Here is a 27,871-nt window from a genome sequence, read left to right on the forward strand (position 1 = left end):
GAGGGGCCCCTGAACCTTAGCAGTGAGGTACCCTGCCCTTAAAAACTTCCCAATTAAGTAGGGAAGGGGTCCGTGATCCTGGGGTGAAAAGAAAAACACACCATCTACAGACTTTGCAGAAACCAATAATTTAGTGGAATACAAACAAGGGCTTTCCATACTTCCTCAATACAACACAAAAGAGTCGATCCAATGATAAATAGAATCGGAAAATTAAACACGAATCTCAGTTCCAAAATGGTTCTATTTCTATTTGAACACAATGGTTTCCAGTAAACCAACACTCGACTTCTCAATCTGCTCGAGATTGGCCAGCTCGAGAGGACAGGATGATCCCAACAATAAGACCATAAAGAGCAAGAGCTTCAGCGAAGATAAGAATAAGAATCATACCTACAAAAAGTTTGGGTTGTTGCGCATTAGCCCTGCAATAGAACAAGCAGTCAGTCTACAGCATTAATATGGCCCTTAAATTAACTTGACACACTTGAAGTATAGCAGAACGTTTAACATTAAACTAGTTCAGAATACAAGTTAGATATCTCAAGTTACATTGAAAAACATTATGAAATAAAGTTGGCACCAGCTGTAAATGGGTACAATTGGAATATATTAAGGTATTGCATTATCCATTGCATCCATTCCATACTTATTTCGAATTCCATTACCCAATGAGTTGAAAAAAAAAAAAACATTAGAACTAATAAAATCATTTAAATGTTAACAAACAATTAACTAATCTTTAACTAACTTACAAGATCAAGTCACCCACTGATTTAAAGCAAAGAAATGAAATAAAAGAATCTCAAATAATCAGAAAGAAAATACCTTTTACCTTTTATCTCTTCTTTACAGGTAAAAACTGGTAATCTTACACAAATCAATACAGGTCCATAATAGGACAGTAAAACAATAAAAACAAGTAATAATTGAGCTAGCAGATATAAACACTAAGTTTAACAAAGCTAAAACGACTGAATTAACCTAAACAGACGCAGGGAGCAGAGAAAGAATAGACAGGTATTAGACATCTAAAATTACTATCTACTGGAGTGCCATGTAATCCACTTCAACAGAAGAAAAGTAGATACTCGGCCAAAATGGTGGATTTCACAATCTCAAGAGCATCAGAAACAATCCTCATAGTTGAGAAATTATTCGGCAGTAAAGTTTACGTTGTTACAAAATATACAAGTTAAAAAAAATGAAAAATGCAAAGAAAAGCTGGGACCACCAACAATTTCTCAGTATTCTCCTAATAAGTCCATTTACAATCCTTTCAAAGCTAAGCTTCTCCAACGTTTTCCAAATCCACCATGAAGATGGTAATATGGCCATAAAATTTCAAAATGCGCAAACTAAATGCATACCTTCTGGTAACATTGGATTAAATATCAAGTATGTAACATGAGCTTTAACCACAAACACCCCCACCCCACCCCCCAATTACTTGGATGTTAATATTTTGTTTAGGCTTTTTTAGGAGAAAAACTCTCCTCCTTATTTCTTTCTAACCAATTAATACACCAACCTCCCCAACAACTACCTCATAGCCAAAAAAATTGTTTCATGTTAGACGCCGATTTATAGTTTCATAAGTAATCAGATTTGATTGAATAAAGTTATCTTTTTAAAATTATTCCCATCTATGACTTTTTCAAAGTTTTTTTTAAGCCTTTAAATTATCCAAAAATCTTTTTAACCTTTATGTAATTTGACTTGGAAATAGGAATAGGGTTATCAGAAATTATTAAATCCAAATTGTTGCTTTAGATTTTGTTTTGCCTTTGAACCATATTTTTAATCATCTGAGGTATTTGGAAAAAAATTGTTGATAGCTTAAATTATTTTTACTATGGCCTGTGTTTGCCCCTGGTGATTAAGTATTAAACAGTGATGGTGATTATCCCACCACAAGTAAAAACAAATTTGAGTGTGCACAACCCTTTTCTACAGTAGATGAAGAGATCGAGTCCTCTAAAAGCTTCAATATAAGATAACTGATTCATTTATGAGCCCACATAACCACAACTCCAAACATGGAAAGTATCAAAAGAGTTTGTTCACTAAAGCATTTATAGTCAATATACTTATTGTATTTTACTAATTTTCACAAAACATATGAACTTTAACATAGTCTTTTCATTGAAATATTGCTTACCTCAGCAGCTTCTTTTTATTTTTTAGTATCTTTAACAAGGTTTATATCAAAAGCATCAAATACCAAAATGCTTTTTCTCAATCCTCAACAAAATTGTGATTCATTGAAATATTGCTTCCCTCAGCAACTTCTTTTTACTTTTTAGTATGTTTAACAAGGTTTATATCAAAAGCATCAAATGCCAAAATGCTTTTTCTCAATCCTCAACAAAATTGCCAACAAAAAGAATCTTATAAGTACTGTATTGACAGTTCAGTGAACCGGATAGATGGAGGAATTCTACCAACTAATTGAACAGAATACATATCATTCCAAATCAATTACAGATTACAGATGTGCATTTGTTATTAAATATGAGAGAACAACACAGAAAAATTCACAATTTTAATCAATTTTAATTAGCCAAAAGGGCCATTTTTTTGTCTGAGAATGTTAACCATAAGGGCTATAACATAAAACATCTAGAGGCATTACCTACTCTGCAACTGATCAAATCCAACTAGCAAGACTAAATATCTTAATTTTATTACCTTCAGAACATCAATAAATATTCTCTCAATAAGAAAATCATAAATGTATCATACAACAGAACATAAAAGCAGATTACAGCATAACATGCAATCAATGGGGCTGCAGGAAACTGTATGAAATACTTTTATCATTATCCAACCGTCTCAATTATGTTGGAGTTGATAAATGAAACACAGAAACCAGTGTGTAAATTGTAAAGACAACACAAAGAAAGCGTACACAAAACATAGAAAAGTAAAAATATAGTATTAACCATACCAACCAATCTACAAATGGCCATGAATATTCTGTGGATACTGTTTTTGAAAAACAGTATCCTGAAGATATTAAATAAAGAACTGCAGAACTAGTTCAGGTTAACACAAACAGTACATCTAATGGACCGACTGTCAAAGACATGAGGTGGATAGAAAAAGGAAAAAGTAAAAAATGCAAGATAAGTTAAGGAATTTGCACTACATGAGTACAAAAAAGCAAGACCAACAGGCTGAGAAGCAGTCAGAGTCCCATTAAGTTTGAGAAGATGAATGATTGCCAAGACCAAGCTGCGGCAATATATTGCTGGAAAGCTGTAGATTACAAGAAGAAGAAAAAGAAGAAGCAAAACTGACATTGGCAACAATCAGCGTTAAAAAACCCGGTGCGGACAGACCAGTTGAACCGGGTTGGGGGGAGAAAATTTTCCCAACGTATTTTTATTTGTTTAGTTATGATTATGTCATTATGATGCCAGCACCAGTTCAACCAGCAATTTAAACCTGGTTGAACCAAGTTCGACCAGGCCCAGTCACCTCCATGGATCGGGTTTTCATAGCATTGAATTAAAGCCTAAGTCCAGTCCGTTTTTTTAAACGCAATCCAGAATCTGATCTCCTGCAATATCTATCATTATTTCATATGCTACAGAGTCAGCAAGATGGAAAACCAGGTGCTAATTAGAGCAAAACAAAGCTCCAAGGTTATGGAACCTCTATTTAGTAACGTTAATTTTAAATATGTCTCTCTTATATGCTATATTTTCAAATCCAACCTTATAGCTAAACTCTAGCAAACAAATATAGCATCATCATTAGCATTTCAGGTGACAATGCATAAATGACTTTTTTTCCTTATTTGCTCATGTACATGATAAAAACAACTTTATTGCTTTTTCACTGATTTTTTTGTCACAAAAAATTTAAAAACTACATAGGAGCAAGAGTGGGACAGATGGCGGATACAGTCTCTCATTTTATTTCAAGGGCAGAAGGGGGAAGGCCCACCTCCCCTCCCATCCTCTTTATCTCCCAACACTGGGCGAGAAGGGAGTAATGGGTACACTCTCCAATTCCTCAACAACCGACAACCCCCCCACCCCCAAGGACTCCCTGGTCCTGCTGGTTTCTTTTGAGTATCTGCACAAAAAAACCTCCTCCCTGTTTGTGTCTGATTCATATAGAGAAGATAGGGAGTGCCCCCTCCCTCTTCCTCTAAATCCATATTGAGGAGATATGGGGATGGCCTCTGTGCCTCCCCCTTTCTCTTTCTGATGTAAATAGAGATGAACTGTCTCTATGTTCCACACAAAACAGAAATCAACTGTCTCTACTTTCTGCCCAGAAATGGAGACAAAGTGGAAAAGCATAGAAAGCCTATCCCTTCTGTGTCGGGGCAGAGGAAACAGAGGGATCAGTATGAAAGCCCCTCCACAGCAGCTCCCCCCTCCTCCCCTCTCCCACTCCCTCTCCCCCCTCTGTTTCTGTGGCAAAAAAAAGAGACAAAATGTATGTTCCTCCACACCATCCCTCTTCCACTTCCCACCAGAGACCATGGACTAAGAGGGAGCTGTTCCCTCTTCTTTCCTGGAGCTAAAAGAGAAGGAGAGGTGGGACTTTTTACCTACTAAATAAACAAAAGCAACAAGACAAATGTATCTTTCATAAAGCAGATTTTGTAACCCATGGCCCTTTTGAAAGTTGATCTTATTTGGAAATACGACATCCAAGATGGTTATATTTAGAAATTATATTTTAGTTAATTCACGCACACATGCAGAAAATCATGTGTTTCTTTTTGCTTTGGAGAGGCTGCTTGAGCTTTTTTAGCCATATTGTTAAGACTTAAGAATATATTTAAGAATATATCAGTAAAAAAATATACATTTATTAAAACATATAAAAGGCAGCATAAGAAACAACAAAAATCACTGATGCAGAACTAACTGGTTTCCATAAGAAAAAAGAACAGGCAACTTTTTCTTCAACAACTCAATAGAACAATGGATTAGTTCCATCTATCAGTATCACATAACATGATATCAAAAGATCTCCATCAAACATGTTTTATGATAGGAAACAGAAAACACACGCTAATGCAGTTGCTTTTCAATGGTATTACTTCATGAGACTTCCTTTTCAATGTAGTATTGAATCAACTACACATCATCACACTGTTCATTGTACCTTTTCAAACACATACAACAAACATTTGATAGACCACTCAATGTTTTGTTATTTCTGGTATATTTCCAACATTGAAACCAGATATGGTTGGAAACAACTAATGAATCCAAGCACACCCTAGCTAAAACAAAACTGAGTTTCCCAGATTAACCTAATACTTTAAAAAAAATGAAGATATTCAATTTTTCCTTGATGGAACATACACCGAAGTACTTAAGAATTAAATCAACCACTGAAACAAATCAAAAGAGTAAATAATACACGTAAATTCCTGAGGACTTCAATTTAAAAAAATAAAAACAAAAAAATAAAGCCAGGTAGAATCCTCGATCCTTTAAAAAAATTCTGTCAAGTAACATCATAAACAAACTAAAGGTCACAATTCCACATAATACCTACAAGTCCAAAGCATTCACAAAATACCTCAAGATCGACCAAGTTCCAGAACAACAAACAGCAACAGGTAGCAGATTATTTACCTGACTCCAGCATCTCCAACTATCCCGATTGCCATTCCAGCAGCAAGACCAGCGAGACCACAGGAAAGCCCGGAAGACAAATGTGCATAACCGTCAAACAAATAGTAAGGTTTTGCCTTAGGGTTAATTCCAGTACTGATAATCACAGCAATAATCAAGCCGTAAATTCCGAGAACTCCAGCCATAACAACCGGGACGATCGATTTCATGACCAGCTCCGGCCGCATCACACCCATTGATGCAACTCCAACGCCACTCTTCGCCGTACCATAAGCTGCCCCCATGCCTGAAAAGGCAAAGGAAAAAAGAACACACAGACAAATAAATCAAAACCAAATCTGAATACAAAATATCAGACAATAAACAAATAAACGCCAGAAATCGAAATTTACAGGAGAAAATGAGTGCCGCTGCGGCACCGAGGAACCCGAAGAAAGGAGCAGTTTCATCGCCAGTGAAAGTGTCAGACATTTTTTTCCTTTTTCCGGAGAGAGAAATTTCAGAAATCCAAATTTCTTCTCCTTATCGCTCTTCTTCTTCGGCAATTTCTGGCGTGTTGGCTTTTGGTTTTGGATCGGCGACGAGGAGCAAGTTAATGAATGGTTAGCTGAAAAAGAAGTTGTTTACAATAATACCCTTGACAATTTGCGGAATCACGAGGTGGATGCAATCTTTTGTTCCTGAATGGGGAGGAGAGGGTCCATAAGGTATCATAGGCCTCCCAACCGGGTGCTATCTAATCTCAGCCGTTAATTAAGCTACAGATCTATGGAGAGATACTTCGTATAAAACTAAAATGTTTGCATAAAATTCTTCATTATATAATCAGATAAAAAATAATTAAATAAATAAATAATGTAACATAAAAAGGAAAACAATGATTTTAGATATCAAAATTGTAACCTCAAATATATATCACCAACTGCTATAAAAGACAAGCTGAGAACATTTACAGATACAAATCCCAGAGAAGTCTCCCAGAAACGTGGAGAAACAAAACAGTAAGTTACATACAAAGACAAATCCCAGAGAAGGGCTCCCAGAAGCATGGAGAAACAAAACAGTAAGTTACACATCACACGCATCTTGCTGTTCACTACCTAGTTCCTAATTAAACATATGTCTAACACATACTAAACACACTTGCAGAGGTTTGCAGAAGTATCTACAGGCTCACCAGTGCAGGAAGCATTCTAATCATATCGGCAGTACCTCTTGAATAGCTTAGCTCTATCAGAGTAAAGCTCCTCTCCTAGTTAAATATATGTGCAACCCATACTAAACACATACACTAGCAGAGGTTTGTAGATATATCTACAGGTTCACCAGTGCAAGAAGCATTCTAATCATAACGGCTTCCACACAGTGAGTACCTCTTGAAACATCTCCATCATCAATTCCCGATCAGTGTGGCGGAAAAAATTATTAACCTCTTCTCTTAGATCGTATATTTTCCCAAAATCAAACAGGTATGTCAAACACCCTTTCTTCAGTTTGTCGAGTTGATACAACCAGGCTTCCTGAAGTCTCTCCAGGACATTACTTGAATTGATGTCTTCCATAAGGCTCTCCTCGCAGCACTCTTTGAGGTCTGGTATATCGTACTTGTTTGCAGCTCCAAGCAAGGACAACCTATGCTTCCAAAACTCCTCTTGGTTTATGCTCCCATACATGTAACTGAGAAGAGCCGTGCATGATTCCAAGGACACGTCCTCTATGTTAATGGTAGAGGATTCTTTCTCCTTTAGATCGTGACTGAAAATGCTTGCAAATACAGGAGAGCTGGCAGATAGGATAGCCTTGTGGGCTCTCAGAGAACCATTTGATGTGTTGATGGTAACATTGGTATGAATGCCTTCGTCAAGCATGCGAGCAAGGCCCTGGAGGGTACTTCTGCTGGCAAGAGCTTCCATTGCTCCTTGATTGGGCCATATAGAAGAGGCTTCACCACCCTGAGTTTCAAAAGAAACATCAAGCTTGCACCAATTTCCACTCCAGCAAGGAAATATGTATGCACATATTGTGCCATAGCCAATTAACGGTTTCACAAAAAAGAAAAAGTGATTTATTTTCTCACCTTTATAGGAGAAATTTTGAGGTCTAAAAATTCCACATCAATGATAAATCGCCCTTGGAAAGTGGAGTCAACTGGCCACACAAATTCATCACCTGTTCGGAGCAATTTCTCATGAACTGCATCATGAAATTCATCATTAAAATTCGAAAATAAACAGGATTATATATGCAATAAGATATAGACAACTGTCAAATTGTTAAAACAAAATCAATTGAATAAGCATCGATAAGATCCAAATGATTGTACATCTTTGTCTGGTAAAAGATCAATCTTTCATACAGACTTCAGAGTGTTATTTGTGGAAGATTCTTTCAGATTAGTATTTCCATAGTTTTCTTAGACTGAATGAAAAGAAACAGAGAGAATGCAGGAGTATGCACTTCAATAAACAAAGGAAAGCAGATCTTTGACAAAAGAACAGAGTTAACAAAGATTCAGTATCTGTGCGATCTCAATCCTCCTCTGGAATGCATCTAAACATTTTCATCTGAAGGTTTCCACATTAAGCAACACCTGGTAGTCCCATCGAAACACATTCTAGCCATCATTTCTGCTGTCTGGGTGGTTTGGGGAGTCCTAGTTCATCTATTTTATAGAACCACTTCTTAAACAAATCACATTCTTTTGTTAATATGCAAGATAAGGAGATATCCAAATGGCACTGTACATTTCAATTATGTTATCAGCTGGACAACATCTCCTACATGCAACTGATAGACCAATAGTCTCGAATATAGCTCAAGAGATCCTTCTGAAAGCATCATTGTTTGACAACAAATGATACCAGAGAATCACAAAAATTTGCCTCAGTTAGAGAAGGCTAGACAGCATTCATTTTTAATCCTAAACTTCACCAAGACAGCAAAATCTTGATAGTTATCACGTTCAGTTAGAGAAGGAAATATCAGCCAAGGTTTTTCTCAAGTAGAACAGAGCAAGAGGTAGGCATCACTTGGTCATAATCATCAAATTTGAAGAGGAAAAATCACAACAGAAAATAGGAATTTGCATATATGTGACATCCATGAGAACCAGTTAAAGATCCCAGTAATATAAGTACAAATGTGATAAAGCTGATTATTGTCTTTGTCTCTTAATGATAATATGATTAATCTGCAATGTAAAAGAGGAGTCTACTGACAAAAAATGGAAGATCCTTTTGCTATTCATCTGAAATGCCCAAAAATTACATAACTCAGCTGAAACAGCTCTCCCGGCCGATGTCTTATTTTATCCTCTGCATTCCCCTCATTGCAATTTAATTCAAACAATAAATACTTTAATGATCAACACCATCTTCCTGACATATCTTAGCCTACCTGAATTATTTTCCAAGTATGACAAGGTATGATAAAGTTCTTATGTTTGAATCTCTACTAAGTAACCAAAGGAATTAAAGACTTCAGAAGATATTCCCAGAATTCTCCAAGACAGTTTTGTCACAGCCATCAAGTGATATTTTCTATTGATAGACACACGTGCCTAAGCAACAAAAGAACCTTTCCAAAATGGATTCTTTTCCATTAATCTATTTATTTATTTCAATTTCATGACACTCCTTACAAAATCGAGAAACAGTTCCAGTGAGGTATTACAAATGACAATCACGTTACAGGCATCTCCCGTTGACCAAACCTCACCTATCAATGAGACCACAGGCCATATAGAAACCACCTAGAAATCATTTATGGATCAGTGTTAGTTCCCTAAGACATGAAAGCAAAGGGACGATCCTAAACCGTTAAGGTCTCACGTCCAATAAAATTAAGGCCAGTACTATTAGTCACAGGAGAAATCATCGGTGACCATTAAAAACAAGCACCTATCCTTGGAGAAAAAGATTCTGGCCATACTGACAGTCCAGATTAATCCGTACAAGAGTGAACTTTGCCTCACAAACAGTTGGTCGGATATCGCTCCACTAATTCGTAGTTCTTAACCTGCACATATTCTTGACTTAAAATGCACAGCAGAAATCTGATTGTTCCACTAAATCTTCTTCATAGAGGCAATTCTCCCATATTATCACAAACCACGTTAAAAAAAGTAGATTTAGGCTCATACTCAACCTCATCCAGCTGATAAACAACCTCTTAAGTAATTTTCTCTTACAGAAGGCCAATAAATAGATAAATGAATAGAAAAGTTTACCAGGGGAGATGTACGGCTTGCGATTAGCACCCGCATTTGTGATGCGAAGAACAATCCGAGCAACCGGAGGCTGCTCCTTGGAAGTGCGGCAAGGTTCAGGAAACAACCGGACATAGAGATACCGATTCTTTTCAATACACAAGTACCTGCACATCGTGTAAAAACCAACAACCAGAATCGCAAAGATATAAGAGATCACTTCCGAAATGAAAACCCAAGCAAACAGGAGGGGAGACCAGTAGGATAAGAGCAAGAACGGAGGAAAGAGAAAACAAAAGACCAGTTCCAAATCCCGACTTTGAACGCGTCGGATCGTCGGAAGAAACAGGGGCCGAGACTGTCGATCTTCCACTGAGCCAGTCTCGAGATCGTCTCCACCTTCGAGTTGTTCATCGTCTCCTCTGTTTCTCTTCCTTCTTCCACCTAAAAGTGAACACTGCCGAGTCGAGTTCTGTAAGCATCGAGTATATTTTGTTTTGAATTTACCTGAAAGCCCTCGACAGGGTGGGTCCTATAGTGAATATCAAAACTCCCAAGCCTACTTGTGCCCTAAGAATTTAAAATAGTTATTAAACTAGTTTAGGGTTTAATCAAGTTGATTTGAGCTCACCAGTGCAATTTCATCAGTTGCTAGGAGATTTAGTGGTGGAGGAAATTGTGATCTAGTATTATAGCTATTGAAGATTGATATTTTTCTCTAAGTTCAAAAAAAAATGTTTGGCACGGTAGGGCTTAGCTAAATGGTGGCTGTTAGATGACGTGAGTTGAGCGAATTGGAGTTACAGACAGATAACTTTCCCAGATTGCATCGTGGAGTCTTGCGGCAGAGTTCATGGGAAGTTCTAATCTTAGAGTAGAGTCTGTGTACGCGAAAACTAAGAATTCAACTTCATTTCCATTTCTATTCGTATAAACCCATGAATCTGATGTACCAGTTTCTTTTTGAATAACACAGAACACAGAGCAGGTCTCAGAAAATCTCTCTTCTCTACCACGCTCTGTTATTTATTTTCTCCCAAGCATTTGAGTCGATTTTCACGTAAATCCTTCTTCTGTCTTCTCTTTTTTCCTTTCTTCTGTTTGAGTAGAGCAGCCGCGGAGGAGTTCTGTTATGTGAAGGATCAGATGGACGACGAGGAGTATTTATACAAGTACGGGATCATGGAAGGAGAACGCTCTCGAGTTCATCGTTGAAGGTGACAACCCATTGAGCCCAGAAGAACTTGGAATGCTAATTGACGGCATGGTGAGAATTTCAAAAGCAGTAAGAGTAGAGAATCATTGCCGGGGTAGCACTGAAGGAGAACGCTCTATGATTGTTTCCCTCTGCTGCTGCGGTTGTGTTTCTCAGTTCTCAATAATGATGAAGATCTATGCACAAGCCACTGTCCATTAAGATCCTCTGCGCTCACCTCTCCATTGAACAGTTTTTCATTTAATACAAATCAGTCTAACCATCATCAATATCTGCCATTCTTGGGCCAACAAAGATAAATTTCATTAAATTCTACCACTCATCCCAACGACTTTGCTCCCTCTCGAACACATCCGATGCAGAATATTAGACACAAAAGGATCAAATGAAGAAAAATCCGAACTAATCAAACACCACGTCATGATGCTTCGACTCCTGTAAATGTCCTCAGATCTCGAAAACAAGCCTGAAAAAAAAGAAAGAATCCAGAGAGAGGGAGAGAAAAGTCACTGTATTCTCAACCAGGCGGCACGACTGGGGATCCCGGCGTGGACGACGAAGAGCATATAATACCCGGGAGGGGCGACTGTCGGAGACGGTGGGCCCAGAGCAGTTACCTGGTAAGCGAATGGCAGGATTTGTGTCACTTTGATGATCTTCAGCACAAGCAGCCTCTGATTCATTGAGAGAGAATGAGTGGTGAAGGACGGGTACAAGAGGGTGAGACTGATCGGACATCCGGGAAGCGTCGCCGGAACGTTGAAATCGACGGTGAGTAATTGTCGATAGGTCAAGAAGTCGCTTGGGGCGGTGGAGACTATGCTGGGCTTCACCTCGGCGTAGCGTGAGGCGAGGTAGGGTGGCGAAAACGATTCCAGACTCAGCTCGGTCGGGTACATGACGTTAGTGAAATTGTAGTACACGTGCGGGTTGCTCCCTCCAACCAAAACCCGGCCGTCGCCGACGACGATGGCGCACGAGTGGTACATGCGGGGGATAGGTGACCCCAGCAGGACTCTGAACCGGCTTCCCGGAGGCTCGTAGGGGCCGTATTGGACAGGGGTCAGGACGGGGTTCCGGGCTAGCTCCCAACCAGAGGTGCCGTTCCCGGCGCCATTGATGATGAGGATATCGGCTGTGGGGAGGAGCAGCATGTCTCCCATGACTCGCGGCGTCGGCATCCTTTCCATTGCCCACCGGGGATCTTGATCCGTGACGCGCAGCCGGCCGCAAGTATCCACTGCGGGTGCGTACAAGTTACTGGCGGTTAGCCGGAATGCCCCCCGCGGGGCTCCACCGCAGATCATTATCTCGACGTCGACTAAGCCGTCGTCGCGGACCGAGGCATCAAGCCGGAGAGGAAGGAGGACTGAAGAGCCGGAGCTGGGGTAGTTTCTTGGTTCGTCGCCGGGAATGCTTGGGTACTCCCGGAGGACGCGATTTTGGACGTAGTCGAGTAGGATGGCGCGCGTGTTGGCGAAGACGAAGAGGTTGCCGTCCGGCAGAAGGTGCAAGAACGGGTAAAGATTGTTCTCCTGGTTCTTGTCGTGGGTTTCTTGCAAGAATTGAAGCGGGATGAAAGAACCGTCTGCGGCGCGAGGAAAGAACTCGTAGCTAAACTGTCTCCGACCTCCGACAACGATGACGCGGCCGTCCGGGAGGATCTGGTTTGTGGAGTACCACCGACGGACTGATAGATATCCAGGCATTTCAAACCAGTCGCAGAAGTCGCAGGGGGTTATCATCCGGACTGCCCGCTCACCGTCGTTGTAGCCGCCGGTCTGGAGAAGGGTTCCGTTGGGAAGAACCGCGCCGGAGGAACACCAGGTATCGGTCTGTACGTAAAGGGGGCGAAACGAATCGCTCTCGACGCTGTAGATGAGAGAGTGAGCAGTGCAGTCAGTCTTGAGGACGACGTCGTCGGGGTCGATGCGGCAAAGACCTGCGGGGAGCGAAAGGTTGGAAGGACCGAAGTCCGTCCTGTCGAACATCACGATCTGGTCCGTGTGGAGCAGCTGCATGTGCATAGCGGAAATGCCGATGCTGTCACGGAGAAGACGCCATTCCCCGAGCAGCATTTCGCCGCGAGATGGATGAGGGTATAGAAGAAAGGCGAGGAAGAAGAAGAGTAGCAGAGGGAGGATGACGGAGCTCATCGATTTCGCCATCTTTGCCAGGTGAAGTTTCAGACCAGAGAAAGAGAGAAGCGTCGGGTTCTTGGTGAATTTTCTCTGGGTTTCTTGGTGAAGGGTTGAAGGGAGGCAGGAGAGAATTACCAAATTTGCAGCGAAAATGAATTAAATATCGAAGGCCGTTCAGGTCGCCTAATCGAGGTCGAGACAGATTTATTAGGACCCGAATCGTGGCTCTGAATCTGAATCTAGTAACCCGAGTTAGAGTATGAGTGGAACCTGTTTCTAACTTTATTTTATTTGTCTGGTGAACGGTTTAAGTCTTATGATTAGATAAATACTACAATTTGTGCATTATTGGAGAGCTACGGTTGATTCAGGAGTAACGAATGACTTCTTAATTTCACCAATTTGGGGAAGATATGCTTCACTAAATTTAGGCCCTTTCATTCTCATTTTTTTTTTTTTTTTTTTGTACATAGTATCATGTCTCAATTAACATTGAATGGTATTCATGGAGCTTGTGCCTTTTACCATTCAAGAAATCGTCTATTGTCACATGTCACATGTTACATTTAGTGTCTTTTTTCTTATATATATCATGTCTATTTTGTTAAGGGCATTTCGTGGGGGTTTATTCTCCCAAGGACTTATTTGTGCTGCTAAAATAATAATAATAATAGAATTTTTTTTTGGTTATTGAAAAAATTATTAGAAAAATTCTTTTTGGGTATATTTTTACGTTTGTGCCACCATAAGAAACAATGAGAAAAATAATTGTGATGTTTATATTTACACTAGAAATAAATTAATTTATTATAAATAATAATAAATAAGGTTAAAACTAAGAGCCGATAAAAAATTATAGTAGTGTTTCTTGGTTTATTTTTCTTATAATTTTCTATTGGAGCAACAGGGAATTTCTTTTCTTTTCTTTTTTTAATTTTTTTCAAAAATTAGAAGAATCAAAGGGAAAAAAAATGGCACAAAATACCATTTTTAATGACATTTTTTCCTTCCCAAAAAAACTCTCTTTATATTGTTTTCGTCACAATTGTTTTAAAACAACCAATAAAATCGCAGTTTGACTCATAAAGGGGCTAACTGTCCCGGTGTTATGACCCTAGAGCGCTCGGGGAACTTTGTCGGTCAAAATCGTTCTCCAACGCACTCGCGATGAAACATAACTGTAACTGTAAAATAAGAAGAAAAAATGCGGTGGGTCCCTCGACTAACTCGCTTGCCGTGCGCAAATGCTTTCCCGGCCGCTTAGAGCCGAAGAATACAGCAGTCAGAAAAAATGGAAATTCGTCTCACCAAGTTCTGATTCTACAACCTCACGCACTCTCGATGTACCCGCCCCTCTCCTACGTATAAAACAGCCAACACATTTCCTTCATTCCAAGGCTCCATCTTTTCTGATCTTCTTCTCTTTCGGCCGAGTGTGTAAAGCTGATGCAAACGAGCAGGTTCGTGAGCGCGCTCTGTTTGAGCCTGGCTCTTTCTTATCTTTCTTTCAGGTATTGAAGTCTTTGTCTTGAGGCTGTCAAACTGAATTCACTACCTTGGTTATAACTCCTTGCAATGCAATATCACTTTTTTTTTGTCTGTTTGAAATTGGTTACTTACTTAGAACTGGTGCATGATATGATTTCGGGAGGTGTGAGGATAATTTGTCAGTTGCCATAAATCAAAACAATTCTCAGCTGCTATTTATGAAATGTGAGTCGGTTCTGTTCTGTTTCCGCTGTTTTTTTTATTGAAACATGTAAGCTTCGGATGTTATTTGTTACGGAATATTTTCGGATGGTAATGTGCTGGGTGTATCATACTGTTTGTCGCATAATCTAGTTATTTTCTCTTATTATCTTGGTAGATTTCATGAGCCTCTGCAACCATGAATGCCTTTGAAGGTGTACGTGTAACTACTATTCTTTCTGAGCATGAAGTGGCTCGTTATTCTTATTTTTCAAAATTTTTAAAAACGATGAAAAGTTGCGTACTCGTCCAAAAGCCTGGATAAAGTGCAAGCGTCCTATTTTTTCATGAAACCTTTAAAAATAACCATAAGAACCAGGTTTTTGTTCTCCAGTACTCATCCCAGAATATTTATATGATCATTTTATATTAAAAACATGGTAGACTCTGGTCAAATACATTCTGAATACTTTAACAAGCCATTCTTGCTGGGAAAAAGTGGAACTTCAGGAGATAATATGGGATACATAAGGATAGATCGAGGCAGCATTACAATCTGCTTTTGCTTTGTAAGACCGAGGCAGAAGAATGTTTTACCACCGAAAAATTGCTATAAATACTCTGAAGAGTTCCAGATTTCCACCCTGAAAAGTTTTGGTGTTGAGAAAATAAATTCTTAATGAATATATAATTATAGAATTCTCCTACCGGATTCAACATTTCTAGGAAATTAGAAGAGCCTTTTTACCATGCAAAGACTGTTGTAAATAGTCAGAAATATTCCAGAATTCCCCAAAAAGTTTTGATATTGAAAATATATCTTAATAAAAACTTTCCTGAACTCCTACTAGATTCAACATTTCAGGATATGAGTTCAAATATTTAAGTCATTTCCCTTTTATTTTATTTTATTTTTTTGCTATAATTCAATTATATGAGATTTCCCTCAGTATTTCTGTTACTTTTATAATTGCTGCACATGTATCTACTGACTAAAGTATTACAATTTCTCACATGTCATTTTTCTAGATTGGCTTGGCCCTTTTCGTATGTCCTATTCAATCTTGAATTTTCTTCAAGTTGGTTTCCACAGAAAATAAAATTTCCAGTAAGGAATCCTGCTGAGAAATCTTTTGCAAGGAGAAACAAAAGCTTTACTATGTAGAACAAGTCTTCAGATCGGAGAACAAGATGTTCAGTATTTGTTGCAGCATGCTTGTATCATCCTTAATTTATTTGTTTATTTATATATTCTGAGTTCCATAATTAATTTACTTGTTGTAGATTTACTCTACATGAGAGACACTGTGGCATGAACTGTATTATGTTGATTTTCTTTGTTTGATCAATTTATGTTGTATCATATGAACAACTTTTCCCATTATTGTTTGCCAGATCTGCACACAATTGATTGAACACATGTTTAGTCCCGAGAGCTAGTAAAGACTCAAGTTTAGAAGTTTATTGTGCCCCAAAGATGAGTCCATATCTTGTTGGAATCTTTGTTCCCCTTCTATTCTCTCTGTTGTTCAGAAATTTCAAGAAAGAGAAAAAGCGGGGTGTGCCTGTCAATGTTGGTGGGGAGCCTGGTTATGCTATTCGAAACTGTCGTTTCCCATCGGCAGTAGAGACAGCATGGGAAGGAGTCTCTACACTTGCAGAATTGTTTGAGGAATCATGTAAGCGTCATGCTAACAAGCAATCCCTTGGTACTCGTACTCTTATAGCAAAAGAAGTAGAAGTCACTGATGATGGAAAGACTATTGAGAAGCTTCATTTGGGAAATTATGCATGGCTAAGCTATCATGAAGCCTTTGACGTTGTAAGGAGTTTTTCATCTGGCCTAGTCAATATTGGCCACGGGAGTGGAGAACGTGCAGCAATTTTTGCTGATACAAGGGCAGAGTGGTTTATAGCCTTACAGGTGATCTTATTATCAAGATTCCTCATTTTCTTTTTAGCCAGTTGGTCTTTCTAGAATTTATTCTAAAAAGGTGACTCTTGTCCTTAGTTTTCACGAGGTGCTATTTTTTCTTGAGTGTAGCCTTAGATTGAATGATCTGACCTGGCATGAAGGAGTCCTGTTTGTTGAGTTGGCAAATGTCTTTTGGAACAGGCTTGCTTCAGGCGCAACATCACAGTTGTCACTATTTATGCATCACTTGGAGAGGAGGCTCTTGCACATTCACTAAATGAGGTCTCTCTCTCTCTCAGTATTTTTTTAGCAGTGGAAATCTCTACTTTGAACTAGAATTGGATTCCAGGAAAAAAGTTCAAAAGATTTGACTCCTCTTCAACATGTGTAGATTTGGCCTCTCCTTCTGAGGAGAGTGATTCATTTGCAATGTTTAGATACTCACATCTGATATCTCAATCATGATTAGAGATACAAAAGGAATTTTACAGTTGATTTCACATGGATCGTTGAATTCCCTACTTGAAACAATTCTGTAATTCAAGTTATATAATTTCTAGATTCATCATCGTTATCAAAGCTTGATCCTAGCTTAGATGATTCCTCCTCCTCTTCCATTATGCTCTATCAGTGTGTAAGTTTGGCCCTATTGAAGTATTTGCTCTCTGGTCACATCTATTTCATTTTTTTAACTTCTTCTGTCTCTTTTTTGTCCTACACCAATATCAGCATGGTATTCAAACTGGTATTAGGTATTCACTGCACATGCCCAGACCTCATCAAACTCTTCTTTTTATTTTTTGCATCTGTTGGTGCTATTCCTAATTGATATATAATATGTACACTTTCATAATTGTTTCTAGTATCACTACTTGCTTACCTTTTCTCATCTCATCTTTTCAATGCAGTGCTTCTTCATTATCAAACAATCTTGTAATTTCCTGTTCATCTCTTGTAGTGAGCCATTCCTTCCCTCTTAGTGGCTAGGGGCATACCTCTGCCCCTTGTTATATAAGCAATAAAAGCCTTTCAACATTTTAAAAAAATAAAAAATGTAGCACTCTGCCCCATAAAACATGTCTGCCTAACAGCTGTCTTCTAGACTTTGGCTTCACCCTTATTGGCACATTCTTCTTGTGCCCAGCGCCCCAAAAGTCATCTCTACTTCTGCCACCCAACACTTATTTTATGTTTTACATCATCCTCATTTTCTCCTTCCTTTTGAATGATTGATTGTAGATAATGCAAACAGTCTTGTTTGCTTGTATAAATTTCTGTTTCCCTTGGTCCATTGCATTTTCTCGGTTGCTTTTGTATTTTCAAATTGGGGTGTCTAATTTTATTTTCCATTTGGCGCTTCAGACAGAGGTTTCAACTGTGATCTGTGGTAGGAAAGAGCTGCAGAAGCTTGTAGACATAGGTGGGCAACTTGATACTGTTAAACGTGTAATTGTTATGGATGATTTTGGCATTGTACCTGAAGACCCGTTCATTCAAAAGGACACGAGCTGGACAATAACCTCATTCAGTGATGTAGAGAAACTGGGCAAAGAAAACATTATCAATGCAGATTTGCCTGTTTCAGCCGATGTTGCAGTTATAATGTATACAAGCGGGAGTACAGGTGTGCCTAAGGTTGGTAGACTATGATTCTTTACTCGCTTCATTGGGGGAATAAAGTTGCATATGGTAAAATATGAATGACGATAACCATGGACAGACCAAAAGGCTGTGTCGATGACAAAGGAATTCCGGCAGCTCTGAGTAGAATATTTAATATAAAAGTGGTTTACAGTGTATAAGTATGCTATCTTTAAGAAAGAGTACTAGATTTGATTGCTAAGGAATTAACTGACTGTGGCTGTTGGTTTATAAACAAATAGTAAGAGAGAACCTTCCTTGCATCTTTATTTGTTTGTTTATGTAAATATTGAACTTGGTAAGCATATAAATCACGTTTTAGAAAAATTTGTTGTCCATTGCCTTGCTAATTCATTAGATCACTCCCCAATCAATCCTAACCTTCTGCACTTATGTGTTTAAAAGATTTGAAGAGTACCTTTCCTTGACCATTTGAGCACTTATATCATTCATGCAGGGAGTAATGATAACTCATGGCAATGTCCTTGCAACTGTTTCTGCTGTCATGACAGTTGTCCCCCACCTTGGAAGCAATGACGTATACTTGGCTTACTTGCCCCTTGCTCATATTCTTGAGCTAGCAGCTGAGGTGTGTACCTTTAGTCTAAGTTAGCTGTATTCAGTTCCATGATCTTTTTTCCTGATATGTTCTTGATCTCATTGCATGAATTGCAGAATGTAATTTTTGCAGTTGGAGGTGCAATTGGGTATGGGACACCTTTGACTCTTACTGACTCATCTAACAAGATAAAAAAGGGAACAAAGGGAGATGCCTCTGCATTAAGCCCCAGTCTCATGACTGCTGTCCCGGCCATACTTGACCGTGTTCGTGATGGTGTCAAAAAGAAGGTTTGGCTGTTTTGTTGTGAAAACTTGTTATCTAATACCAGTGATCATATACAGGGTTTATTATTCTTTTCTTTTCCAGGTGGATGAAAAAGGCGGACTTTCAAAGAAACTGTTTGATGTTGCATGTAGCCGCAGACATTCTGCAGTAAATGGTAATTGGTTTGGAGCATGGGGAATAGAGAAGATTATATGGAATATTCTTGTTTTCAGAAAGGTCCGAGCAATTCTTGGAGGTCATATCCGTTTACTTCTTTCTGGGGGAGCTCCCCTTTCTGGAGATACGCAACGATTCATCAATATATGCCTTGGGTCTGTACAATCTAAAGCTTCAGTTTTCCATAAAAAAAATAAAATGATAGGGATATTTTGAGGCATTTTGGTTTAGAACATAATTATTGGTAGCTTCTGAGTGTGGTTTCTTTCATTGAGAAATCATGCCAACAAAAACCAAGTCTGGTTTAACAGTAGTTTATTGGTGCCTATTAGTTTCTTGAATAGTCCATTAGAATGGATGCCGTGCACTCAGTGTGGTTTAAAGTAATTTATTGGTAATCACTAGTTTGTGAAATCCATTTGAAATTGGCATGTCAACAGACTCTGACTGTGACTGATGTTTCCTATCTAGTACAAACCAAAAGGTGCACCTGCTTCTTGAAATTAAAGAATAAAGAACTTATATCCAGTTGTTATACTGATTGTTATTGTGAATTTTATTTCTAGGGCTCCCATTGTGCAAGGGTATGCCCTCACTGAGACTTGTGCAGGTGGAACCTTTTCTGCACGTGATGATACATCTGTTGGTCGTGTTGGTGCTCCACTTGCTTGCTCATGTATTAAGGTAATCATTTCCTTTTTCCTTCTTCAGATGGTATTATCACTATTTTTTAGTCTCAAGGAGGAAGCTTGTTCTGATCCTTTTGTCTGATGAAGGAAATATTTTGCTCATCATCAGTGTCTCTCTTGACAAAAACGAATTTGCATATAAATTATGAAGCGTCTTGCCAAATTGCTACCCTGGTTTTTTGTTGGTTGCCAGTGGGTCTTGCTAAATTTTAAATTGGATGCTTTAGTCGTCAGATTGTGCCCTTTCTCTGTTGGACTACATAAAAGAACAATGATGTCCTGTTATTTGTCAATATGAGAATTCCTTGTATTCTTTCCTCCCTCGGGAGCTCTTAATGAAACCCCTCTTCTCATTATTATTTAGAAAAATAATAATTCAGCTGTAGTCTTTATGTGGATTCCATCCTGTTGTTTGCACAAAAGCTCCAATTATAAGCTTTCTCCAATTTTCAGATTTTGAAGTATGTGTCTTGGAACAGTTTGGATGCATGCTACCACAAGTATCTGATTTTTGAACACTTCATTATTTGTAAAGACAATTCTTAGTGAAAAGACTTAGAGCTATTTGGGGGCACTGATATACCCCTCTAATCTCCATTCATGAGTGTGGTGTTGAATATCTTTAGCTCAGTAATGAAAGCATACATGGCGAATGTCGTGGCTAAAATTCAAGGTACAGGACAATCAAGGAAGAGACGTGACAAATGTTGCGACATGTTCCTCGTCTAATTTGCCCTTTCTTTTGCTTATGCACATACAGTCATACTAATTAGAAATCTTTCCAGTTCAGTTGATTGACTGGCCTGAAGGTGGATATTTAACAAGTGACTTACCAATGCCACGGGGAGAAATTGTTGTTGGTGGTCCAAATGTTACACTTGGATATTTCAAAAATGAGGAGAAAACACGAGAAGTTTATAAGGTGAGTTCAATTTACATTTTCAAAAGTTCTTGAGCTTTAGATATGCCAGAATTAAATGGTTCATTGTTCATGTCTTGACGAGATATAGGTTGATGAAAGAGGAATGCGGTGGTTTTACTCGGGTGACATCGGCCAATTTCACTCTGATGGTTGTCTGGAAATTATTGATCGCAAGAAAGATATTGTGAAACTACAGCATGGAGAGTATGTTTCTCTTGGAAAGGTATGAATCTCTATCTCTCTATTGTGAGATGTGGGTTGAACTTGTACCTTGATGATGGCGCTAGCTTCAGTCTGCCTATTTGTTGCACATGGTTGAACAATTTACAGTTAACGATGTACTGCAGTCGCAACACTTTATTCAATGGTTTCCATCTGCCTTGACCATCATGAGACTAAATGCATTGGACTGAGACTGAGCTTAAATCCTTAGTTTATCTTGCATTGTATACAGTCTTGCATAGTTCAGGCCTTTTTTCACAGTTTTTTGAAAGCTATCGAAAGGTGATTAGAGATCTAATTTTCTTTTTTAACTAACTACTTGTCGCAGGTAGAGGCTGCCCTTGTTGTGAGCCCTTACATTGATAATATCATGCTGCATGCCAATCCATTCCACAGTTTTTGTGTGGCTCTAGTGGTTCCTTCTACTCAAACTGTAGAGAACTGGGCAAAGAGTAAAGGAATCAAAGTCAATGATTTTTCAGATTTATGTCGAAAAGAAGAAACGGTGAAAGAAGTTCATCAGTCACTTGTCAAGGTTTGAATTGGCTGATTCTCCTGTCCAATTATTTTGGATTAGCATGATGACACTTTTTCTATGGGGAGCATCTAAACCTTAGTGGGGGAGTTTGGTGGCCACTATTAGAAGCACTCGTGCTAATCCATCATCCATAGACCCTATTGAAAATGGAATTCGAGAAAAAGTGCTCTAAAATGAAAACACGAAAACAGTTTCTTTTCCGATTAGGATTTACGTAAAAAAATTGAAACTCAAAGAAGAATCAATAGTTGCATTACCAAGTATTCAAGCTTTTTAGGCAAACAATACTGAACGCCAAAAATGTAAAAAATAAATAAAAATTGTTTACATAAATTAGGTCTTTTGTACTTAAGAGAACATTCATACAAAAAAAATCAGAACTGACATTACAGGCTACAAAAGATGCCATGTACTTTTGAGAAAAGTGGAGTTTCTTTAAGCCAAACAGCAAGAAGAAACTACAAAGAATAGAGTGTGGGGTCTCTAACGATGAGGGATTGAATGGAAACCCCCTCTTTAGCAAGAACATAATAACTCTAATTACAAACAAAACAAATAGCAAGATCAAGGATTTCACAGAAACAGTTCCAATGATGATGAGCACCATGAAATGACACACTGAGAGTCACCCTCAAAGATGCCTTGAACGTGTTCCACTGAACTTTTCTTTCTTTTCCTTTAACTCTGCTCTTAGCTCTACTGTGTTTATCTTTTACAATTTCGTCTCTAACTTTGTAGGCTGCAAAAAGTGCACGTTTGGAGAAGTTTGAGATCCCTGCAAAAATCAAATTGCTTCCTGAACCATGGACTCCGGAAATGGGTTTGGTTACTGCTGCTCTCAAACTCAAGAGAGAAATCATTAGAAAAGCTTTTGCAGATGATCTTGCCAGGTTATATGAATGAGAACAAAATCATCTGTACATTGGTTAATTTCAATTTTGTGGTGTGCATTGTGAATTCCTTCTTGGTGAATTTTACCCGTTTGTTTCTCCAATTTATGTCTATCTGACTACATGCATTTGGAATTGTTTTGAAGCTTTTTTTGTTTTGAGTTTTACTTATTTACCTTGGAAACTGTTGCCCTCTTTTTCAGTTTTCACCCCAGAAGTAGGATGGGTTTATTCTCTCTTACAGAGGACATTTTCACATTAATTTGGACTATCATCTTTGGGAGTTTCAGGTGTTTTGAAGGAATTATACACTGCTTTTCCTTCTTGACAAAAGTGAAAATCCTTCACACCGATTGACATGTCTAAACCTGACCCAGAAAGGTCAGAGACAAGCCGAAAGATTAGAGATGGGCTGAAAGTGGAAACACTTTTGGCTTTGGACTCTGAGACAACAAGGGTGTCGTGAATGAAAAGTTACGTTCGGATAGCCCATATAAAAATAATGCGCCCACAAAGGTAAAGCAGGAGACAGGCTAAAGAGGTCTGATGTGACTAAGGATTCAGAGAAGAAAATAAGAGGTCTTTTCAAAGATTTGATGGGATTCGGTGTTGCTCTCCGACACATTAGACATTTCATCTCAGGCTAAGCCTATGGTTGTGTGTTTTCGTAAGATTTCTTATTTTCATATTTGATTTCATAAAGTAAGAATAAGTGAAGGAAGTAGGTGAGGAGCCCAAAGGCCTGCTAATGGTTCAACATTAGGTCCATAAGGAAGCCTACATGTTGCCTTTTTTGGCTGCATAATTCCAAGTTATTAGCTATCAGAAATTATATCATCTAAAAGTAAATTATTGTTTTTTCCCCAATAATGAAAAAACAAGACTAATGTCTATTGAAGGGGGTGTTCTCTCTCTCTTCTAAAATATTTAGATTTGATTCCTAAAAAAACCTTTCAAATTTGGATGAGATTTTGTTATCCGCCCTATCTGTCTCAGGGGGGTGGCAGCGTGCAATATCTTTCGTCTCCACGCTTCTGAAAGACTAAAAGAACAAAAATAGGACCCTGGCACCTCTACTACGGTTTACTGCATCTTATTGGGTATGCTTGGGTACCCTCGTGTGCCTGTTCCCAAGTCGTGGAGCAGCCCATATGCTGCTCAGAACCTGATCTGGTTCCATGATTGCCCATCCTTCAATCCCCTCTTCTTTCCGCTGTTTAAGCCCTGGTCTGGCCACTCTGCAAGAGTTGTTGTCAGAAAAGCAGGATCCGTTTCTATTAAAGTTTTTAATCTTTTCCGCCTGATGGCGCTGATAGTCAAATTGCTTAGATCTTCGAAGCCCCAGCGGGCCAGCATGTGGGAATGCAGACGAGGTGTTTGTGGAATAACCCATGTGGGGATAAATCTCCCCTTCGAAAGCCGAGACTCGTATGGGTAGTAGCTTAAAGTGGGAGAACCAGGAGAGTGATGTCGAAAGTGGCATTATGGTGAGAAAGCGAGAGATCCCCACGTTGGTCTGCTCTCATTATGAGGTTGAGGATGATAACAAGCTGTGTTACTTCGTGAAATGAAATCAATTTTCTCCTGAAGTAATTTTAACTCCTTGGCTCCTGAACTGTGGCAGCTTCTGTGGGTGATGTCTTCGACAATTCTGTATTTCGAAGCACTTGCATTTCTCTCAAGGTAAGACTTCGATCTCTGTTACTATGGCTTCCACCTGCAAACAGCCCGTTTCTTCTATGTTTAGGTGTTTTTTAAAGAGGATTAACTGTAAGCATTATTGTTCTTCCGTGAGATTTTTACCTAGTGAATAATCTTTTTGAAGGGCCCCTCTCCTGTCCTATAGAAAGAGGGACGAGGGGAGCGCGCCCCTCCCCCCACCTCATTTATCTCAAGTAATGACATGGTACAATTCAACCACCCAGCTCACCAGAATCAATTCACTAAAGTAGGCTACTTTTTCACTGAAACATCAATAAATAGAAAAAAATTCACTGAACATAGAAACTGATTAATCTCTATCAAATTTTTGACATGAAGATGGACGACGTTTTGTTGAGAAACTTTTTACTACCAACTATAAAAAAAGGTGGGACGAAGGGATAGAAATAGTACTTAAAAAATACTCATAGTTTCTCAAGTCATTTTAGTTGAAGAACCTACGTTAATCTGATCTTATTCGGTTTCAGTTCTCAAATTCTCTATTTCCCTTCTGTTTTTTACCTTGACTCTCTTAAAGAAAAATTCATGAAACATATCAAGTGGTGCATCTGCTGGAGCAAATCAGGTTTCAGAAAGAATCGTTAATACCCCTCTTCCCACCATCAACGGGGTCGAGCTTCCCTATATATGTGTCTTCTCTGTTACTCGTTAATGCATTTCAGAAACTATGGCGTTCATCAATCTTTTCGCCCCTCTTTTAATCGAAGGGGCGTGATTTTTGCATATTGTTGAGATCACGTCTCTTATTGTAAACGTAATTGTTTAATAATGTAAAAGAAAAAAAATTGATACCAAACATCTGTTTGTTAAGTAGTCTGTTTCGGGTTTTCTATCCCAGCCACTTAGTCGTCGTTACTGCTTGTTTGTACTTAATTTTCTGGAAAATTATCACAACAGAGACTTTCTCTTTCTTTCACTCTCCCTTTCTTAGTCGCATGACTGATTGCATCCTTATCCAGTTCAGGAAATACAGGTTGCGGACAGTCTGAAACATTCCATTCTCTCCGGGGTCTTCCGTTGAGAGAAATAAACAGAGAAAGAAAGACATACTGATCTAAGGATAAAGACAGAAGACCCTTGCGTTAGCCAGCCGAAATTGCGCCAGAGCCTTGGACTCTTTTGCCAGCGGCAAGAAAATATAGATAGAGAGAGAGGTAGAGGAGACTAGGCAATAATTTGAAATCAGGGCGTGGACCCAAATGGATTGTGATGTGAAATTGACTTAAAGGCTAAAACAGAGATGAAATTGGGCATCATCCCATGTGAGTATTCATTCGTCTGTTCCCATCACCTCTTTTTTACAACTGTGTACATGAACCTTCTTTTTCATCGACGTCCCTTTGCCTGCTAAAAAATGGCCTGGCTTTTCATTTTGTTTCAGTAAGAAGATACTTAAAATGATAGTGCTCATCTCTTCATCCATCAATGAGTATATGATTTGTTGTGTTGGCCTGGCCTGGTTCGTATTGCTGTCTGGGTGATTCTAAGTTTTGAAGAAAACCAAAGGACTGGTCAAATTTCTTCTCATCTCTTTACTATTAGAAATAACATTTTTATTGACTGATTTTTTAATCTGTGTGTTTAGTCATGTTAGTTTCTCAATGATTTTTTGTTCTCAGTGATGAGGCCAGACGTAAACATAACCTTGATATGCTTAGAGCATAAGCATAAGTAAGGCTTGAAGATTTATGAGCTGCACCTTTCACTTACCAGTTGCTGCATCCACCAACTGCAGGGTTTAATAAGCTTGTACTGCTCTGACAATCTTTTATCTGTAGATTATCTGGCTTCGGAATGACTCACCAGATCATCATTTTCAATGGAGGTTTCACCTGCAGAGAGAATCGGTTTCATTGATCGGATAGCTTATGGTGATTCTCTCTCTGATGGGAAGACATTCCGTGTCAGTCATGCACTGTTTGCTGCGCAGTAACGGTAGTCTCTGAAGGAGAATTCTTTATGGTCCCGCATCTTTATCTCTACTCAATCCATCTTTCTTCGTGATGGGTCCGCTACATACTCCCTTCTTTTCTCCGAAGCAGCCTAACCCAACTTGTGATTTTTACATGAAAACTTTAAACAGAGATCAGAAGCAGTGAACATGGTGTAAACTTCAAAGCTGTCATGCATGATCTTCATTCTTTTTCAGTATCAGTATTCAGAAAAAGGTGGGGATAGAAAACCAGAAAATATACCAACCAGAGTTATTCTATTTCCTTGTACCAAACATATATAAATCCTAACATTGAATTGCTTGCATTTGCCTCAGCTGACCACCTTCCATCCTGTCCAAAGGATTGGAGTTCGGTTTTATCCCTCTTTCCCTTCTCTCTCTTTTCATCGAACAGAATGGAGTATGGAGAAGATAACCCGTGCTGTTACTTCCATCCGGAAATGGTGATTGTGGGGGTGTGCGCTGTGTGTTTGAAAGAAAGGCTTCTAATCTTGGCCTCCAAGCAAGGGCAAACGGCCCCCTCGTCTGAAGACAAGGTAAGGACACACAGGGGCCTGTACAGGAAGTCTCTACCCAAGGTATTTGCTCTCAGCTCTTTCCTCCATCGTCTCGAACTCCGGTACCGGAAATCCCACGTCTCCGACGACGACGCTTCTACTAGTAGCAAAGAAGGTAATGTCAAAAGTTGTTGATCAACCACAGTTTTTCTCATCAGAAACATCAGCTCTTCTTTTGTCATTTTAGTTTTCTTTTCAGTAGTCAAATGCGTGTAGGAGACGGAGGATAGAGAAATAGCAAATAAAAAATCAATACTCTTTCCTGGGTAGCTCCTTGTTCTATTGAAGCCTGACTATTCAGAAGAATAAAGTAAGAATGATTTTTGGAGATGTTCATATTTAACTGAAAGTTGATTTCGAACCTGGGTTATCGCAGAATCGTTCATATCGATCAAATTCGAAGACAACGGGCGGGCTTCCTGGGACAGGAGCCTGAGCTCGAGGCCATCATCAGAGGCCTTCGAGCTATCCTGCAGCAAAGCACAGGCCCCAAGCGAAGAGACGAACAAATCGGTCGGGAAGAGCGTGGTGGAGCACGGCAAATCCCGACCGACCACACTGAGGTGGAGAAAGCGCGTTGGCCACCTATTCCAGTTGGCCCGCTGGAAGCAGCGGACAACCAAGGGTGGCGCCGCCGGTATGAGCCACCACATGGGCACCAAAGTGGAGGCGGTCAAAGGGAGAAAAGGTTGGATAAGAGCTCTGACAAAGAGGAGGACCATGGAATAAAGAGAAGCGGACCTGTGCTCCCAAAACCCCATTCGCTTCATCGCTCTTCCCATTGCATGGTCTATGTTTGTGTGTGAACTCTGAAACTGGAAAGCTGTAAAGAGATTCTATGCAGAAAGGAGACCGAAAAAGAACTCATTTTTTCTGCTACTGCTTTTCTTTTTGATATTTTTTTAATTGAGAGGCTTGAAAAATTTTTAATGGGTTTCTTCCTTTCTGCACAA

General features: G+C 39.1%; 5 protein-coding genes across 9 annotated transcripts; 2 read left to right on the forward strand and 3 right to left on the reverse strand.

The window, feature by feature from the left end:
* Positions 1-84: 84 nt before the first annotated feature.
* Positions 85-6,196, reverse strand: LOC137956204 (V-type proton ATPase 16 kDa proteolipid subunit). The gene is made up of 3 exons (XM_068803587.1): positions 6,005-6,196; positions 5,613-5,898; positions 85-425 (listed from the first exon to the last, which is right to left on the reverse strand). The coding sequence occupies exons 1-3, from the start codon at positions 6,081-6,083 to the stop codon at positions 293-295; spliced, it is 498 nt and encodes a 165-aa protein (XP_068659688.1). The 5' UTR covers positions 6,084-6,196; the 3' UTR covers positions 85-292.
* Positions 6,197-6,521: 325 nt separating this feature from the next.
* On the reverse strand, positions 6,522-10,267 carry LOC137956432 (BTB/POZ domain-containing protein At1g21780-like). 2 transcript variants are annotated; one of them, XM_068803927.1, is made up of 4 exons: positions 10,121-10,267; positions 9,841-9,986; positions 7,690-7,781; positions 6,522-7,564 (listed from the first exon to the last, which is right to left on the reverse strand). In XM_068803927.1, the coding sequence occupies exons 1-4, from the start codon at positions 10,231-10,233 to the stop codon at positions 6,959-6,961; spliced, it is 957 nt and encodes a 318-aa protein (XP_068660028.1). In that variant the 5' UTR covers positions 10,234-10,267; the 3' UTR covers positions 6,522-6,958. The 2 variants fall into 2 exon arrangements, with proteins under 2 accessions (XP_068660028.1, XP_068660027.1); XM_068803926.1 differs by having other exon boundaries at positions 7,690-7,805.
* Positions 10,268-11,541: 1,274 nt separating this feature from the next.
* On the reverse strand, positions 11,542-13,098 carry LOC137957285 (aldehyde oxidase GLOX). Its single transcript, XM_068805042.1, has one exon. The coding sequence runs from the start codon at positions 13,060-13,062 to the stop codon at positions 11,542-11,544; it is 1,521 nt and encodes a 506-aa protein (XP_068661143.1). The 5' UTR covers positions 13,063-13,098.
* A 1,379-nt stretch (positions 13,099-14,477) lies between these two features.
* LOC137956065 (long chain acyl-CoA synthetase 9, chloroplastic-like) lies at positions 14,478-22,947 on the forward strand. Of its 2 annotated transcripts, none has more exons than XM_068803373.1 (12): positions 14,478-14,687; positions 16,261-16,789; positions 16,982-17,062; positions 18,143-18,415; positions 18,879-19,010; positions 19,097-19,270; positions 19,350-19,579; positions 19,991-20,108; positions 20,904-21,035; positions 21,124-21,258; positions 21,586-21,792; positions 22,534-22,947. In XM_068803373.1, exons 2-12 carry the CDS (start codon positions 16,343-16,345, stop codon positions 22,696-22,698), a joined length of 2,094 nt encoding a protein of 697 aa, XP_068659474.1. In that variant the 5' UTR covers positions 14,478-14,687; positions 16,261-16,342; the 3' UTR covers positions 22,699-22,947. The 2 variants fall into 2 exon arrangements, with proteins under 2 accessions (XP_068659474.1, XP_068659476.1); XM_068803375.1 differs by lacking the exon at positions 14,478-14,687 and adding an exon at positions 14,815-14,889.
* A 2,926-nt stretch (positions 22,948-25,873) lies between these two features.
* LOC137956883 (uncharacterized) lies at positions 25,874-27,871 on the forward strand. 3 transcript variants are annotated; one of them, XM_068804541.1, is made up of 4 exons: positions 25,874-25,918; positions 26,186-26,575; positions 26,677-27,033; positions 27,295-27,871. In XM_068804541.1, exons 2-4 carry the CDS (start codon positions 26,536-26,538, stop codon positions 27,645-27,647), a joined length of 750 nt encoding a protein of 249 aa, XP_068660642.1. In that variant the 5' UTR covers positions 25,874-25,918; positions 26,186-26,535; the 3' UTR covers positions 27,648-27,871. The 3 variants fall into 3 exon arrangements, with proteins under 3 accessions (XP_068660642.1, XP_068660639.1, XP_068660640.1); XM_068804538.1 differs by having other exon boundaries at positions 25,895-25,918; positions 26,027-26,575; XM_068804539.1 differs by lacking the exon at positions 25,874-25,918 and adding an exon at positions 25,951-26,078.

This window comes from Aristolochia californica, unplaced genomic scaffold (genome assembly GCF_029961685.1).
Source record: "Aristolochia californica isolate CCGP_79_NKW_82.1479 unplaced genomic scaffold, dmAriCali1.0.hap1 SCAF_2, whole genome shotgun sequence".
In the NCBI taxonomy this organism is placed as follows: Eukaryota; Viridiplantae; Streptophyta; class Magnoliopsida; order Piperales; family Aristolochiaceae; genus Aristolochia; species Aristolochia californica.